The sequence below is a fragment of the Leucopleurus acutus genome (assembly GCF_964270905.1).
Source record: "Leucopleurus acutus genome assembly, chromosome: 10".
Taxonomy (NCBI): Eukaryota; Metazoa; Chordata; class Mammalia; order Artiodactyla; family Delphinidae; genus Leucopleurus; species Leucopleurus acutus.
Window position 1 is genome coordinate 101,668,731 of NC_139153.1, and position 17,966 is coordinate 101,686,696.

The 17,966-nt window shown below is 45.0% G+C and overlaps 1 protein-coding gene across 2 annotated transcripts in view; it reads right to left on the reverse strand.

Moving 5' to 3' along the window:
- The window catches only part of FARS2 (phenylalanyl-tRNA synthetase 2, mitochondrial), a 384,165-nt gene that overhangs the window by 171,181 nt on the left and 195,018 nt on the right, over positions 1-17,966 (reverse strand). For both annotated transcript variants that reach the window (XM_082848141.1, XM_082848140.1), the window contains one exon: positions 1,661-1,821. In XM_082848141.1, the coding sequence (XP_082704267.1) occupies positions 1,661-1,821 (161 nt within the window). The remainder of the gene's footprint in view (positions 1-1,660; positions 1,822-17,966) is intronic.

Here is a 17,966-nt window from a genome sequence, read left to right on the forward strand (position 1 = left end):
ACAGACAAGGACTTAAAAATCACTACTACGAATATGCTAAAGAATTTAAGGGGAAATGTACAAAATGGGTGAAAAGATGGAGAATTTCATCAGAGTCATAAAAACTCTAAAAAGGAAGCAAGTAGAAACTGTAGAACTGATGAATACAATATCTGGAACGATTAACTCATTGGAGGGGCTTAATGGTTAACTGGACACAATAGAGAAGATGCGTAAACCCAAAGCTAAGACAAGAAAAACTATCCAAAATGAAGCACAGAGTGAAAAAATAAAAAAAGTCAAACCCTGGGCATCAGAGTTCTATGGCATACGTGCAAATGGCCGGATATACATGCAGTTGCCACCTGAAAAGCAGAGAAAGAAAGGAGAATTGTTGGAAGGGATACCAAATGAGAATTTTCAAAGAGGGTTGAAAATCACTAATTTAAGACAGCGAAACCCCAAGCAAGATAACAGACAGAGAAGTCATACACAGGTCAACCTGCTAAAAACCAGAGTGAAAAGATAGAGGCAATGAAATGACATGTTTAAAGAGCTAAGAGAAAAAAAAAAGAAAAAAAAAACATGCACAAACATTGGCAACCTAGACATCTATATTCATGGAAAATAGTCCTAAAAATAAAGGTGAAACAAAGGCATTTCCAAACAAAAGCTGGGAAAATTCATGCTGCACTACGAGAAATGGTAAACAAAGTTCTTCAGACTTGAAGAAAATGAACACAGAGAAAAATCATGATAGGCAGAAAGCAATGGTGATCAGTGGGGCAAATATCAAGGAAAATATAAAATAATATAGTTTTCAATTTCTTTAAAGGACAATTGGCTATTTGAAGCAAATAGAGCAACGTATTATGGGATTATAATACACAAAGAAATAAAATATGACAATAATAATACAAAAAAAGGCAGAGTAAATAGAATTACACTATTGTAAGGTTGTTAAATGTTTCATGAAGTTGTAACAGTTACTCACGGTAAAGTGTGATGAATTAATTATACATATTGTAATCTAGAATAACCATTAAAAATAATACAAAAAATGGTGAAACTAAATAGCAATAGGGTAATAAAATATAATACAAAAGCCATCCGAAACACACCCACAAAACCTCAATTTCCAAATAAAGAAATAAAGAACAGAAAGAGAAAATGAGTAAGAACTAAGATAATAAAATTAAACCCAAGAACATCCCATGTAATTATGTTAAGTGTAAGATATATTCAACACTCCAATTAAATATGGGTTTACAAAAAGACCCAACTGTTTACAAGAGACACGTTTTTAATATAAAGACAGAAAGTGAAAATAAAATGATGAAAAAAATATACATTGCAAACACTAACCACAGGAAAGCCAATGTGTCTAGATTAGCATAAAAAAAAACTGAACTGTGAAAGTATCATCAGTGATAAAGATGGATATTTCATGATAAAATAGCCATTAATAAAGCCCAAAATTTGTTCTCTGCTTAGACTAACAGGCTTGATAAATCCTCTTTTTTCAGCATACAATTTCAGGAGGTGTATGATCTCCTGTGTGTTTATGAATCTCTATTTAAAACCTCTTTTCAAAGTCACACTATCTTTAAATACAATGATTTTATTTTCAGGCACGTAACCCCCTCAATTATCATCTACTTGATTCTTTCATGTCAGTTACCTGGAACTTCACCTTCTGGTTGATGTCCTGCACGCAAAATTGCTTCAGGAAGCGCTCATCCTCACTCCAGAAGAGGCGGATGTCGGGGATGTCGTAGAGGACCATAGCCAGCCGCTCCAGCCCAAGGCCAAAGGCCCAACCGATCTGATCTTCAGCACCAGCTACAAAGAAGAAAGAAGACAAGACAACAGGTTAAAAAGCACAAGGGCAATACTCCAATATAAAATTAAAAGTTTAAAAAAAACAAAAAGCGCACGAGGGTCCACAGGTCCATCCCACTCCTGACACCCACCCAGATAAGGCCGTGGTGAGTGCCAACCGGAAGGGTGCTGGGGGGGGCGGGCCGCGGAGACATCCAAGGCGACCCCGATCTCACAGTTTTCGTGCTCCCCACATCCCTCGCTCCCCTCCCCGAGGCACTGTGGAGTCGAACTTCTCTAATACTGTCTTTCATTTCTGCTTAAATCCCAGGCTGGCTAAGCCCTGGTTCCTGCCTCTGAGATACCTTCCTGTAATCTGCGCTCCCCCTTTTTCCAACATTCAGCCTCTGTGTTCAGGTTACAGAGAGGAGAGAAAACACAGGCTCTGTCCCCAGGTGGCTTACGAGATGGGCAGGTTTGTTCAAAACATGCCACAGTGGACCACTGATATTCAGGAAGTGTGTGTCCAGCCTCCAAGAACCCTCAGTTTACTAGAACACACTCTGACTCTTAGTAAAAGCTGCCCCAGTAACACACAAGGAGCAAGCCTGCCAAGGTGACATGCACACGTGGCACCAGCCCCTCCGAGGGTGAGCGTGTAGTTCAGACCTATGGCAACACATGAAGTCTCGGGTTCGTTCACGTGAAGCAGAGTGAGACGGAAGACACCAACTGCTGTGCGAAGGGGGCAAGGGAGCAACGCCCAGCACAGGGAAGAGCTCATGAGACAGCGTTATTTCGACTGGACTCTGAGGGGTGAGCAGGACGCTGGGGGCGCTGAGATGGCTCAGGACGCCCACCCCCATGCACACGCCCTGCGAGGGGACCCCTTAGGGACCGCTCCCCAATCCCTAGGGTTTCACTGCTGGGATTAGGTTACTTTACGCAAGTCCATCTTAGCAAACTCCAGAAGAGTCTCCTGCTGGCTTAGGAGAGCTGAGCTGACGCGAAGAGAGGAGGCCCAGGTGTGGCCAGACCTGGAGGGAGGCCTCCGGGAGCCAAGGGAGGCCCTGGCGGCAGCAAGAAGATGGGAAGCTCACTCCCGCGATCGTGAGGAAATGGATTCTCCTGACAGCCCGAATGAGGGAAGACAGGACCCTGAGCTCCAGAGGAGAACGTGGCCTGGTGACACCCTGATTTCAACCTGTCGAGACCCTGGGCGGGGGACCAGGCCCTCTGCACCGGACTCCTTACGCACGGCGGCCGTGACATAACAAGTGCGTGCTGCTCTAGCCACTAAGTATGAGGTTATCTGTTACCCAACATAAAAAACGAATACTGCTCCAAATACAGAGAAAGATGCAGGCAAGTTCCAGACTGAAGGAACGTCTTCACCGGCCGGGCAAGCTTCAGGCAGGAGAGACACGGCAGGGAGGACCTGCCTCTGGCCAGGGGCCGGCGCCACTGCCACTTACAAATGAAACCACAAGGATAAACTACAACAACGGCAGCCACGAAGAAGGGTGAGCCTCGCTGGATGATCTGTTTAAAAGATGAATGGATAAAAATATTCAAAGTGAGATCTCAAAAGGAAAAGGTACAGAGAGAGAGAATGCGGCAGTAGCGGGAGGGAAGACACGCAGGGAGAAAAGCACGTGGCCGGGCAAGTGCAGAGCCACGTGTGTCCTGAGTAAGATGACCTCTTATGCGAGGCAGGGGGGAAGGGGGGCTTAACACAGACAGCGGGGTCACGAAGGAGGGAGCACAGCCCCTGACCCCTGGCCGGCTGCCTAGAAGAGCAGCTAAGGGTGAGGCACCCTCTTTCGAGTAAGTCATACTGATGCCTGAAAACCACAGAGAAGGCTGCAATGAAAAATGTAAAAATTAATAGGAGTGTGATACACTGCTTTTGTGTCCTAAAAGAATAATTTTCTCTTTAAGCGACACTGCCCAGGCCTGGTGGTGTGGTTCCACACGCCGACCACGGCGTGGTCCCAGTGCCCTCGGTGACTGCTGGTCACACTATTTATTCTGGTGACAATTTGGAAAATACAGCAGCACATACAAAGATCCGTAACAACGCTCAAACTCTTTATCCTTCTGATTCCATTAGGAATTTATCCTAAGGAAATAATTCAACAGAAGAAAAAAGATAAATGAAGGAAGATATTCAAAGCTGTATAACTTATTACAGCAAGAACATGAAAACAACCTAAATGCCCCAAATTAGGGAATGCCTTTAAAGTTATAGTACAGTTTAGTGTAGTCATTAAAAATCATAATTATACAAATAAATGTTGATCAAGTGACAGACTATAAGAAGTTATGAAAAATGTCTATGATAAAATGAGCATGTACTATGCCACTACTATTTAATACAGGTGTACATGAGGGTTGTAACGTAAAAAAATAAAAACAAAATCTGATAAGTAAAAGAGGGTAACAGCGCATTTTTATCTTGTGTTTATCTTAAGTAAGCTTTTCATTTGCTTGAGGATCGTTTTTTTTCCTTTTCTGTGAATGTCGTCATATTATATTTTTCACCCATTTGAAAAACGAGATTGATGCTCTTTTTCTTGCCTACTTCTAGGGCTTCTGTGTTATTCTTGTTTTGCTTTAGGAAAGTTTCAGAAGATGGGGAAGAAAGGGAGGGTAACGGATGGAAGGAGCAAAAGCTAAGACACTAAAATTGCTGGATGTGAAATAAACTCAAATACCCTGAATCTACTGCTCTTTCAATTACAGATACTGGGCTCTAGATGGTAGGTTTTATCTAAAAATTTCATAATAAAATCTAAAAGAGTTAATAATTAAGGAAAAAGTCTAACTCACAAAGCAACATTAATATTCCACCTCTCTTTATTATTTTTTTATTTGAAAAGACGTTTCAGAAACATGTTTTAAAGTTGTTTGAAAACTAGTACCGTTATGGGATGTCATGGTTATAAAAGGAAAGCAGCAGCTGTCTGTCTGTTTCGGGGGCGGGGGGGGGGGAGAACTGCGCAAGTGGAGGAAGATGGGGGGACTTTATACCATGTGCCTTTTCTATCAAGTGTGAGGAGAAATATTCCAGATAAAAATGTTCATGGCTAGATAAAACACAGTAGTTTCTCTTGTTTATTTTTGAGAAGTTATAAGAACAAAGCACTCCTCCCCTGACACACTGGTGCCAGACCTTCAAGAAAATCACGTGACTAGTGAACATGGATTACAAGCTGAACTGACCTCTATATTTCTATGAGAGCCAATACATTTCCAAGCCTGGAAAATCAGTGTCATTATCCGTGGGGTTTCAGAAAACGACCACAAGCTCCTGCATATCCTCCCCTTGAATCCCAGTGGGCTGTGACTGCTTCAACCCACAGGGTGTGAGGGAAGTGATGCTACGTGACTTCCAAGGTTACGTTAGAGAAAGCCACCCAGCTAGTGCCTGGTGGCTTGGAATGCCCGCTCTCCAGACACTCCCTCCCAGGAATCTCCCTGCAGAACACCCTCTCTTAGAACCCAGCCACCGAGCTCTGAGCAGCAGTCACACGCAGAGGCCATGCGAGGCACTCCAATGGACAGTCCCAGGTGAACCTCGTCATCCTAGCCTCGCGGCAGGCAGGTGAGTGAGGCAGATTCAGGAGGATTCCATGTGCAGCATGAACAGAGAAAAACAAAAAACTATAACGGAACATTAACAAATGGAACCCAGCGATACACAAAAGGACATTGTATCACGACTGGATTTATCCCAGGAATGCAACGTTAGCTCAGCATATGAGAACCAATCAGTGTAATTCATTTAATAAGCTGCTTAAAAAAGAAAACATGATCATCTCAATAGATGCAGAAAAAGCAACTGGCAAAATTCAACATCCATTCATTATAAAAACTCTCAGCCAATGAGGAACACAGGGGACTTCTTCAATCTAATAAAAGACACAATAAAAAAACCAACAGCTAATAGTATACTCAATGGTGAAAGGCTGGTTGCTTTGCCCCCAGGGTCGGGTTGAAGAGAAGGATGTCTACTCTTGCTATTTCTATTTCTGTCTGAGTTCCCAGCTAGTGGAAAAAAAAGGTAAAGAAGAAATAAAAACAGCTTAATAGATTGGAAAGGAAAGAGTAACACTGTCTTTATTTGTAGATGGCGTGACTGTTTACATAAAAATTCCTCGGGAACGCATCTGACAGGAAACAAATACATGAATTTAGGAAGATCACAAACATACAATAATCCATAAGGTGTGTGTGACTCGGGGCCTCAGTCCCACGTGGCTGTCAGTAAGGACAGGCCTGAGAGGACGCCAGGCTCAGGCCAGCAAGGGGCCATCCCATCAGCACCTGAAATCCCAACCAGCTTGTGTGTCGAAGCTCAAGGACTAGACCTCCACGAGGAGCAGGGAACAGCTGGCCTCCAGCTTCCTGCCGCTGCCCACAACCCTTGATTCTCACAATCATTCTTACTGAAAAGCCTGCTTGTGACAATCTATTACCAGGAAGGGCTGTAAGAAAGGGCGTCTATTCGCTGAGTTGTACCAGGTTTTGTTTTTGAAACACTTTGTTTTGGTCCCATCTAGATCTGCTTCTTCTGAATTGCACCCCCTGCACTGAGCTACCGGCCTATTATATTCGTAAGGTGCCAGGAACTCCTTGTCAAGAATGCCGGTCACTAGGTCGCTCAGTCTTCCTGCGAGTCTTCATGAAATAAGCTGGCCTCAGATCTAAGAAAATGGGAACAGGAAAAGCTTCCTTCTCGTGAACAACTGGATTGTTTTCAGTTTAAGGATATTGCGACTTACGTAACTGATCCTAATCTACTCCTTACTTTGGCCCCGTGGACGCTTAGAGCCATCCTTCCAAGGTCACCTCTACAGTGGTACGTTTCGCTGTGTGACTCTTGTCCCAGTCTTACTTTCTTATCCTTACATCCTCTTTGTCCTGATTATCTGAACTACTTATTTTATCCTCTTGCACATACTTTTATACGGCACTCCCACTTCTCTACGGAAGAAAGAGAGCCATAAATAACTAGACACTTAAAGGTATTGTCATCCCAGACAGGTCTAATTTTCAGGTCTTTGGCAATCCTCAGCTGTAATTTGTTGCGGGTGCTCCTGGGCTGACAGGGTTTTAAGGCAGTAGTTTTTTCTACATTCCAGTACTGGAGGGTTCCAGTAAACTAGACTCTGGAGCATAAAACTGACTGTAAAGAAGCACCTCAGTCAAACAGAATATTCCGGATGGGAGGCACTCAGGTTTTCCCTCCTCCTTCTCCTCTTCTTGTTTTTAAACTTTCCCATCTCTGGACTCTTATCTCACATTATTTTGGTTTTATATGTAGGCTGACCTTCTTAGAAAGATTTTCAGTCACTAATCCCCTTACTCTGCTCTGTTTTCTTCAGAGAATATCACCTCTTAGACCCCACAACTTTTCATATTTATTTTGTTTACTGTTTACTGTCAGGCTCTGCCGGTAGCATCTGATCCACGGGCTCAGGACCTGGGCTGGTTTCCAGCTCTGACACACCTGGAGGGGCTGGACCAGTGTCCAGCATGTACAAGGGCTCAGGCATTGTGAGGAAATGAGTGAATGGCAGGAAGGCAAGGTTTTGAGATTTTTCCACTTTTTAGTTTATTGGCTGCATTTACATGGGTTGTATTAGGAAGAATCTCATACTTAAAATGAAGTTTTCAACACAGGCAGTGACTTTCTTTAATCTTTTATCTGTCAGAGAGTGTATCCATCATGAGGTGACATGAGAGATACCATTTCAGAAAAGACATCTCAGAAAGGAGAGAATTGGAACATAAACGAAAGGAATGACAGGAAAACTGAATGTTCTGTCCCCTCACCCTGCCTCCGTCACTGTCACCGAGCTTCTTTCATGCGGGGAGGCAGCTCCCGGGGCCTAGGATCTGAGCTGCTTCTGCTCCAAGCTTCCTTCCTTCCAGCTTATTTTCTTCTCCAGTGACCGAACCCTGCACCCTGAGGTTCCCTCTCATAGACGGTTTTGTTGCAAAGCCAAAGGTCAAATTAAAATTTTAAACTATTACATATTGGAACAAATTTTTTATTATATTAAGTACTTCCCTGTTAATAGGGGCTGATTTCTAGGAATTCTTTGGCTCAATGAACTGACACTTTCCCAAAATAACTGTGAAAAGAAACACTGAAACAACCTAGTAATTAACATTCATATTTTATAGAACTTAACCAATTACAAAGCACTTCACCTATATTACCTTGATTTTGATCCTCACCATGATCCTGTGGGGGTGTCAGACTGGTATTATTAGCGATGTTTCAAAAGTAAATACCATTTAAGCAAGATCACACAGACACTGGGACTCAAACCTATGTTGTTGTTGTCTTTTTCACTTCAAGTATATATCCAGTGAATGTTCCCCCAGATTCATGTTCAAACATTAACTCAGAGAGGAGGCTCTGTTCAAAGTATTTCAAAACACCAGAAAGTTCCACGTATGTCTGTGTACTTTCTGCTTTGTTATTGCCAGTTTCCTTATAGACTTTGTCGTTATTCCATGAAAGCTAGTAAAATGATTTGCATACACAGCTGTTTAAATATATCAGTAGGCTTCTCTGAAGGTGGGGTTTCATGTCTCCAAGCGTGCCTTTCACCCTGCACCTGACCAATACACACACAGAGCTGCAGAGGGAGCTTGGGGCCAGCATTTAGCAGCAGTGTCGGACAAACGCCTCTGCTGCCCTTGACCGTTAGTTACAACGACAGCCACTCAGGGACAAAAGGCCCAAGTAGCCCAGCAGGACACTGCACAGCACAGGCAGGCCTAGAGAGGCCAGCGTAGCTACATGAATTCTGATTTCTTCTCTTCCCACCGTGGACTTAGTACTTGATCCCCTGCTTTCCAGCTACAATCCTTGAACTGTTTCCTGGGAGACTTGTCACTGGATGACTGACTTTCTGAGCTGTGCCCTGAGAGCAATCTCCCACCTGAAACTTCTCTAGTTGTACATATCCTTGGTGCCACACGCTTCTGTCAATAAGTCCTTCACACGATCCAAGGCGGACCTCTTTGAAAAGAACCTTTCCATGGAACGGAACAGACTGTGATCGGATTCTACAAGCCTTGAAAACCGTGGTCCTTCACACGGTCTGAGCTGGGCTGCGTCCTAATCAACATTCTCTAATAAAACCTTTAACGCCCATCTTAAAACACTCCCTTTGGAACATTCCCCTTTCCTTTCTGGGTCCTAGACTTTGGTTTTCTTAATAAAGGAGACAGCAATTTCTGGTGCATATACTAATCAACAGTACATGAAACAATCCCCAGTGGTCTTATCCAGTCAGAATTCTCCTTATAATGTCTCCAGCTTCCCTTAGGGATCTATGTCCTAAAAATCTGTACTCTTCCAACAAGGGAGAAAAATAAAAGCAAACATATGGAGGCAGAAACATGAAATGGAGTTGAGTTGACCAAGTTGACAATAGTACAGGGTAATTCAGAACCTTCTGAAAATGTAAAGGCAATGGTCATGCCTTGCTTAGCACTTATTAAGAGTTAAAAACTAAACATATTGACTTGGGACTTCCCTGGCGGTCCAGTGGCTAAGACTCCGCGCTCCCAATGGAGGGGGCCCGGGTTTGATCCCTGGTCCTGGGCTGACAGGGAACTAGATCCCACATGCTGCAACTAAGAGTTCACGTGCTGCAACTAACTAAATATTAAAAAATAAATAAATATATTGACTTGAGTATAATCAACCGAGAACTCATCTCTCACTTCGTATACCTCCTTTTGACTGGCCGCCAAAATACAGTAGTTTTATCCTTTACCCCTTTCCCTCACATTTCAATCTAAGGTCCTAGAACTCAGGAGAATTAAGTACTATTGTGCAGCACATTGCAAATAAAGGTCTGCAGCGAGCAAAAGCTGGCCTTCCTAACAGTTTACTAGCTTTGGACATTGTCCATTTTTGAGAGAGCAGCTGCTTTTGTTTGATTGTTTGTGGAATTTTGTTTTTAACTGCATACAGCACTGCAGGTAACAATATATTCCCAGAATTTGTATGTGAGACTTTTTTTTTTAACCAAATCACATTTTAAGTGCACTAACATGGTCATTAATTATAAACACTTTCAACTAAATGGGGATTCTTCGTACACCAATTTTCATAAGGTGACCACGACCGTAACAGGTATTGGAGGAATACTTGGCAAACCCTGTACGGAATTATTAGTGTCGGGATACGCTTTTACCTACTTCAAATGTATCGTTAAGGTTTCTTATTAACAAGAGTTATCAAAACTGGGCCACAGCAAAAAGCGAACTAGGATTGAGAGGTCTTTCAGGAAGAAAGGAGCAGAAATGGAAAGTGTAACCCCCGGAGCCCAAATGACAAGAACGATGTGGCCTTGGGCACAGGCCTTTGAATGGTGGCCAACACAGTCCTGCCCACAGGTGCCACTGACCATGAAACACAGAGGTATAGGGCCAGCTCCAACTGGAGAGAGTAACGCGGCCCAGCCCCTGGCTGCCAGGGGAAGCACTGTGGAAGAATGCTCTCTTCCTTCTTAGTGTGGAGGACATGAAAACCACTTAGGTGACTTATAAACACATTAACCCATCCCTAAAACTCCTGAAGTGTTAAGTTGGATGTACTTATCTGTTCCTTTCTGTTACAGAACCAAGGAATAACGCGTCTCGCCTCGTAGTCTGAAAAAGTGTGCCTTCGTGTCTGTTAGAAAAATGACTCCAAAATAAAAGTTAATAGTGCCCTATTTCTTGCCACACTGTTATAATATTTTAACCATGCAAGGAATTTAATTTAGAGTAAGTAATGCCACTGTCACTTAAATATATGAATGATAAAAGAAACGTGAGCTGTTCTAATTCCACAATTCCCGAGTAATGACAATTAATGAAACCCTCTTTCCTAGTGGGAGTTGTTTTCGGCAGCAGATAAAGGAGCTGCTGAGCCTTTTAGGATGTGCTCTCCCAAACGAGGTGCTTCTCTCTTCATCATTATCCAAAATATAATTAAAAGATGACATTTAAAACAAACTAATAGTCAAGCAGTATCCCACCCTCAGAGGAAAAGCAGCTGAGAAGCAACACTTCGCCTCCACTGAGAGCTGGTAGAAACTGCTGGATAAAGCCCGCTGCCCAACATCTGCCTTCTGTGCTGCACCTGTCCGCCTGCAGCATCAATCCCACCTGTCAATACACGAAAAGTTGCATGAGATTATCCCTGGCTGCTATTGCGTAGACAGATATTAATTGGGTTGTTTTACCGCTGTGGACATGTTCTCTGACCTTTCCAAACAGAAAACAAGTCAATAGGAGTATCTTACACAGACTTCTATTTTCGTCCTCAGCTTGCTCCAATAGTCTAAAATTCAGAGTTACATGTTTATGGTCTTTACTGTTTTAGACCATCTATCTAGCGACTATCTACATGCAGAGGAAAATCAGCCTTTAATGTTAGCCTGAACCCAGTTCAGTAGCCTTCAGGACCTCTCAGCTGCGCCGTGTGGTTTGCGGGACCTTAGTTCCCTGACCAGGGATCGAACCCGGGCCCTCAGTGAGAGCGCCAAGTCCTAACCACTGGACCGCCAGGGAAGTCCCGAAGCCAAGTTATTTATCAAAACGCAAAAGAAGATTTCTGAGCAAAAGCCAAACAGCTTGATCCGGTCTATTCCCAAATATCTTAAGGACAAGTTAATCAAAACTTTCTTGGCAAAGCTGTTTGAGTCACGCTTCCCTTCTTATTTTCAAACCGTAACCCCATCCTCTGTCCCCTCATTGGCACCCCACAGTGTTCTCTCTCGTACGAAGCCAAAGTAATCAGGGCTTGATTGGAGGCCCGGGGCCAATGTCCACCTTGGAACTGTCCAGGGCCTGACCCGCTCAGCTGTGGGCACTACTTACAACAAACTTGAACAAATACGGCTCAGGACCGAACACAACCCTAAAGGGATACTGCTTGTTTGCACTCTAAGGGAACGTGCACACAGTGCTAACATTACACGACGTCACCTATTGGCTCCCCCCTGTACGAAAGCCAGGGATGTAATAATCATTCGAATATAACAATAATAAGCCCCTAATAGTATTAAGAACACACGGAATGGCTTTTTTTTCTATCAACATATGATAATATACATCATTCCAGAAGCTTTTAGTCTACGGATATGGTTCCATCCACCCCCCCCCCAAAAAAAAGGAGATACAGCAAAACAACCACTGAAAGGCCAATCTGCCTATGACCCAAGAGGTCGAAAGCAAGGGTACCAGATATCCTCCCATGGGTGAACAGCTACACAAATAGTGGGACATCCACGCCACGGAACACTGATCCACACAACACAAAGAAATGGGCTTTGTAGGGACAGAGGAAGCACCTTTCATGAATCTACAGAGAATTATGCCCAGTGGAAACTACCAATCCCCAAAAAGGGTATAGACTATATGATTCCATTGCTATAACATTTTAAACAACAGAATTTTATAAATGGAGAACAGACTGGTGACTGCTAAGGGTCAGGGACAGCAGATCCGGGTGAGGGCGAATATGATTATAAAAGGGTAATGTGAAGGATCCTTGTGGCAATGGAGTTATTTTGTATCTTGCCTTTGGTGGTGAACAGGTGAATCTACACATGATAAAATTGTATAGAACTAAATACACAAACAAATGAATCCAAGTCAAACTGGGAAATGTGCATAAGATCAATGGATTGTGTCACCGCCAATAACCTGGTGTAGCTGGACTATAGTTTGGCAAAATGTTACCACTGGGGGAAACAGGATAAAGGGTACACAGAATCTCTCTGTTCTTATAGCTGCAAATGAACCTACTATTATCCCCCAAAATTTCAATTTAAAAAAAAGAAAAAGCAAGTGCAGCTCTGTACATTTGTGGAGGGCGAAATCCTGCCTCCCCATCGTGGCAGTCTGGTAAATCCTTCCTAACTGGGCTGTCTACAGTTCTGACAGGTCAAGTGAGGCCCCTCGACACTCACCAGGCAGGGGGATGCCAGTGCCCTATGCCCTCACTTCTCTCCCCTCTCTCTCTTTACCCCTTTCCCATTAACCTACCCAGGTCACATCCAACTATTACTTCTATACCAAGATGCACCATGAATAAAGGGGAACTTTTTAACTTGATAAATAGTATTGATTGGATCCCTGAATGAAGAAATTTTCATGCCTTTTCTCCCAATATAAATCTGAGCTCCCCTGGGGAATCTGCTCTTGCCCTGTCCCCTTCCTTTTTCTGGACATTTCTGGGCTCTCAGAACCTGATGGAGAGGAGGGGACGGGCAGGAAACAGACTCATTTTCGGGGTCAGGGCAGCCTGTGTACAAATAGGCAAGACAGTTCTTTAGCAGGAGGGTTCTGCTTGCTGGGAAGAATGTGGAAGCTGGGTAGAGAAGAATCTCTCAGTGAGTAGAGGCCAGGTGTTCGGTTTCTAGGAAACTCCCCAGGAGTGAGTGCCCAAGAGAGGAAGGAAGCCGGCCCTTCCGTGTTCCACAAGGGCCTGGTGATGCGCCCCTCCCTACCCAACGCAGCCCCTGGCCTTCGGTAGAGCTTGGAGATCTCAGAGAGCCTCTGCAGATGGACAGGGGCTGCGTCTTCCTCAGAGCAGGATGGGACCCTGTGGAAGTTTTTCCCTAATCACCACCATTAATCTAAAGAACAGACAGGTTGGGAGCACCGACTCTGCACCCAGCCCCGTCCTGCTGCCCCACTCACCAGCCGGGCGACCCGGGGCTAGTTATTTATTTACTGTCTCTCTGACTCCACTTCTCTGTCTGTAAAGTTGGGACAGTCAACAGAACCCCCTCGTGGAGCCTTCGTGAAGCTCCTGTGAGTTATTAGTTATTACCCAAAAGAGGCCTAGAGCAAAGGAAGGGCTCTGCAGGTGCTCGTGACGGTCACCACCCAGGTCTGTGGAGACGCAAACCCAGAAAGCAGCAAAGATCACGCTCCCCTGGACCCTGCACTGCGAGCAGGTAGCTCACGTCAGAGGCCAGCAAATCCTCTCATGTTCGCGGAGGTACTCTTGTTGCTTCAGGAGAATGTTAAATGGAATATTCCCGCTGTTGGCAGAGGTCCCAAAGGCTAAGAAAGGTGGATGGTGGACGTGCCATGGGACAGTGGGATGAGTTTGCTCACCACCCCTCTGCCGCCTCCATGCTGTTAGGGAAGCTGAGATTTCACTGTGTTATTGCAGACATGAGCTCCTGGAAGAGTTACGTCCTGTTACCGCTGCCTCTTCCTCCCTTCCAGGGGAAATGGGGAGTGACCCCCCCCCCATCAAGGAAGTGGGGCAGGGGTTAGGGAACCACCTAGAGAACTTGGCAAGTGTCTCCTTGGGTCTGGGGGACCTAGAGACTACCCCTCACCCACACCTGAAAAACTCTAAAGGCTGAACACTGAATGGAAACGGCTGTGGTCCTGAGCAGGAAAACAGGTCTGCGCTGGACAACAGAATTGTGAGTTTCCTGTAGCCCAGGTGGGCCCTCAAGCTCGAAAAGCACCCCACCCCCAGGTCCTGGAGTGCATGAGCTGACCTCAGCAGCACAAGCCTATAAATACACCACTAAATACAGAGACCCAGCCATCAGCTGGGTAGGACGTCACCCATTCCTGAAGCCTTCAGTCTCCATAGTGGTGAATCGCTAAGGGATCCGCCAAGCAGCCCCTGAGAAAAAAGCCAGCATCTGGACACTGGTCACACTGCCAGATCCCAGCTCCGCAGCGACAGAGGCCCCTCCCTGGCCGTCGCCTCCTCCGCCCCTCCGTGCCCAGCCCTCTTTCCCCTTGCTCTCCCTCCCCCATCACCACCCTTCCAGCTTCCACCCCTGTGCCCTACTCTGAGCTGAGGGGGGGGGAAAGCCGTCAGTTGGATGGAAGATGGAAGCTTTGCCATTAGCCTGGACTGCACTTGACAGTGACCAGGAAAGCCATGGGATCTGCTTGAAATCTCACTCTGGATGAGGAAGAACGATTAGACAGAACTTGCTGGAGGCAGTGGTGTGAAAAACAAAACAATTTTAGAAGTTTACATCTACTGAGTCCAGCTCAGTGACTTCAGTGTTATAAATGGTTTGCTTATCCTTCCTCTCCTCGCCCGCTACCAAACGGCCTCGTTCAGTTCTCTTCCTTTGTGCTTCCCAACCCACCACCCCTGCTCTTGCCTCCTTATGCCTCTAGGTAACACGTAAATATCTGAAATATTTAAATATTTTACTCCTGACCCCAGTGAGAGTAGCGTTTAATATTAAACTGAATAGAAATGATGGGGAATAGAACAAGGAAACAGAAGAATGGGGATTAAACATGACCAATTTCTCCGTTCTTCTTCCCAGAATCCGAGGCATTTTTAACCATTTGGCTATGGAACCTAAGAGATAAAACAGATGGAGGGGAACTTAAACGGACATAGGAATAGAGCTGGATAAAAATAAGCTATCAGTTGGCAAAGCTAAAAACACAATCCCACGGGTCTAAGCACACGAAATGTCTATAACATCATGTATTCATCAGACAGACCAAATTGGTAGTCGGAACCATGACACAGACTGTGTCTTTCATCAATAAACTCTGTCAAGCCACATCTAGGCCATAAGAAGGATCTCTGTGTGGGGAAATGCCATGTGAAGACCAATCCCTGCGTCATTCTCATCTTCCTGGACCCTCCCAGCAGAGCCGGGCGGTCATGTGACCGTGCTCCAGCCAATGGAACCGAAGCAGGCAAAAGCGAGACCCCCCCCCTCCCCCAGCCCCCTTGGAGACCCTCCAGCTCTCCCGTCCTCTGCTATGGGGACCGTGATGTTATCACTGTGGCTCTCTCTGACTGATACACTTTCAATGGATTAAGCCACTGGGATTTCAGGGGGTCCTCTGTTAGCTCTGCACGGCTGGGCCTATCCTGATGATTAATCAGCCCTAGCATTCTGACATGACAAAGGGATCTGCATAATCTCTGACTGGTACCAAACTGAGGATCAATGCCACTTTTCCTTGTCCTATAAAAATAATTCTGCTAGCTCAGTATAAACATTTCATATAAACTGGAAGAGATTTATAGAGAGCCTACCACTTATAAATTGTTATTAAGAAAATGGTGTTCCTACACTGTGCCAAGGTTCAGTAAACAAGAATTTGGCTAAAACATAAGGAAAAACAACCCTTGAATGTCTAAGGAAGTCAGCACTAAAACAGGTGACCCAGAGAGGTTAGGGAACAAGAGACCCTAGTCAGGGGACTAAGATCCTGCATGCCACGAGGCATGGCAAAAAAAAAAAAAAAAAAAAAAAATTACAAAGGGAAAGAAAGGATTTCTAAGAACTCCTAAAAGTATGTTTTGTTTTTTTTTTAAACAAAAAAGGCTTTTAAGAACCCGAGCTTGTCTTTGGTGTAATTTTATCAGGAAAGAAGCAGGTACATGGCCATCACTCTTGCTGCTAAATAGCATCTGTCAAAAGTAAGCCTAGGGCTTCGCTGGTGGCGCAGTGGTTGAGAGTCCGCCTGCTGATGCAGGGGACGCGGGTTCGTGCCCTGGTCCGGGAGGATCCCACATGCCGCGGAGCGGCTGGGCCCGTGAGCCATGGCCGCTGAGCCTGCGCGTCCGGAGCCTGTGCTCCGCAACGGGAGAGGCCACGGCGGTGAGGGGCCCGTGTACCACAAAAAAAAAAAAAGCCTCCCTTGCCTCCCTTGGAGGGAAGCAGCCAAATCCATCATTCAGGGACCAATCCAAACCCATCAGGAGGCTCAATATATTCTGATTCATTAACATACATATCTGTCAATATTTTCTCATTTTTAGTTTTAATAAATCTATCATGAATTTTTAAAAAATAAATTTATTTTATTTATTTATTTATCTTTGGCTGTGTTGGGTCTTCGTTGCTGCGCGTGGGTTTTCTCTAGTTGTGGCGAGCGGGGGCTACTCTTCATTGCAGTGCGTGGCTTCTCACTGCGGTGGCTTCTCTTGTTGCGGAGCACGGGCTCTAGGCGCACAGGATTCAGTAGTTGTGGCACACGGGCTCAGTAGTTGTGGCTCGCGGGCTCTAGAGCGCAGGCTCAGTAGTTGTGGCACATGGGCTTACTTGCTCCGCGACACGTGGGATCTTCCCGGACCAGGGATCAAACCCGTGTCCCCTGCATTGGCAGGCGGACTCTCAACCATTGCGCCACCAGGGAATCCCTATCATGAATTTTTAATCAATATTTTATTTCTTTTGGGGGCTCTATTTCTTTGCAAACTTATCTTCCATATGTTATCTATTCTCAGGAACTCGAGGTAATTTGAGAAATATGGCTTCATCATTTTTCACTCATCATACTGGCAAACACTGCAGTCTGACAATGAAAAATGCTGGCAGGAAGGGGGACAAACAGCAAGTTCACACACTGCCGCCAGGGGCGTCAGTCCCATCTGTGATGTCTTATTTCATGAGCTGGCATTTTGAACAGAGTACTATATTATTCTCTAGACTCTGTAGAATGCTTAAAAGTTTTCTTAACAATAACTTTAAAAAATTTTTTATTGGAGTACAACTGCTTTACAATGTTGTGTTAGTTTCTGCTGTGCGATGAAGTGAATCAGCTATACGTATACATCTATCCCCTCCCTCTTGGACCTCCCTCCCACCCACCCCCCCATCCCACCCATCTCGGTCCTCACAGAGCACCGAGCTGAACTCCCTGGGCTATACCGGAGGTTCCCACTAGCTATCAATTTTACACATGGTAGTGTATTTATGTCAAACCTAACCTCCCAGTTCATCCCACCCTCCCCTTCCCCCCGTGTCCACACATCCGTCCTGTACATCTGCATAAGATGTGCTCTTCAAGGACAGGGACAGAACCGCTCACGTCCTTCACACCCTGCCAAATACAGAGAAGTAACTATGCAAGCTTGATCTAAGAAAGCAAGAGACATAATTACTTTTCTAATGGGGCAGCTTTGAACTGGATGTGGGTGTTCCCAGCAGGAGCCACAACCAAGACGGGAAGTGTGACTCTCTGGGTACCAGTGGCCACTACAGCCTCTTCTGACGCGCCTGCACTCAGACAAACCTGAATAAAAGCATTCTTAAAAAAACCCACCACCACCACCACCAATGCAGCACGATGCTCCCTCTCTGAACTAACTTTACGACCCTCAGGTTCTGCTTACGCTT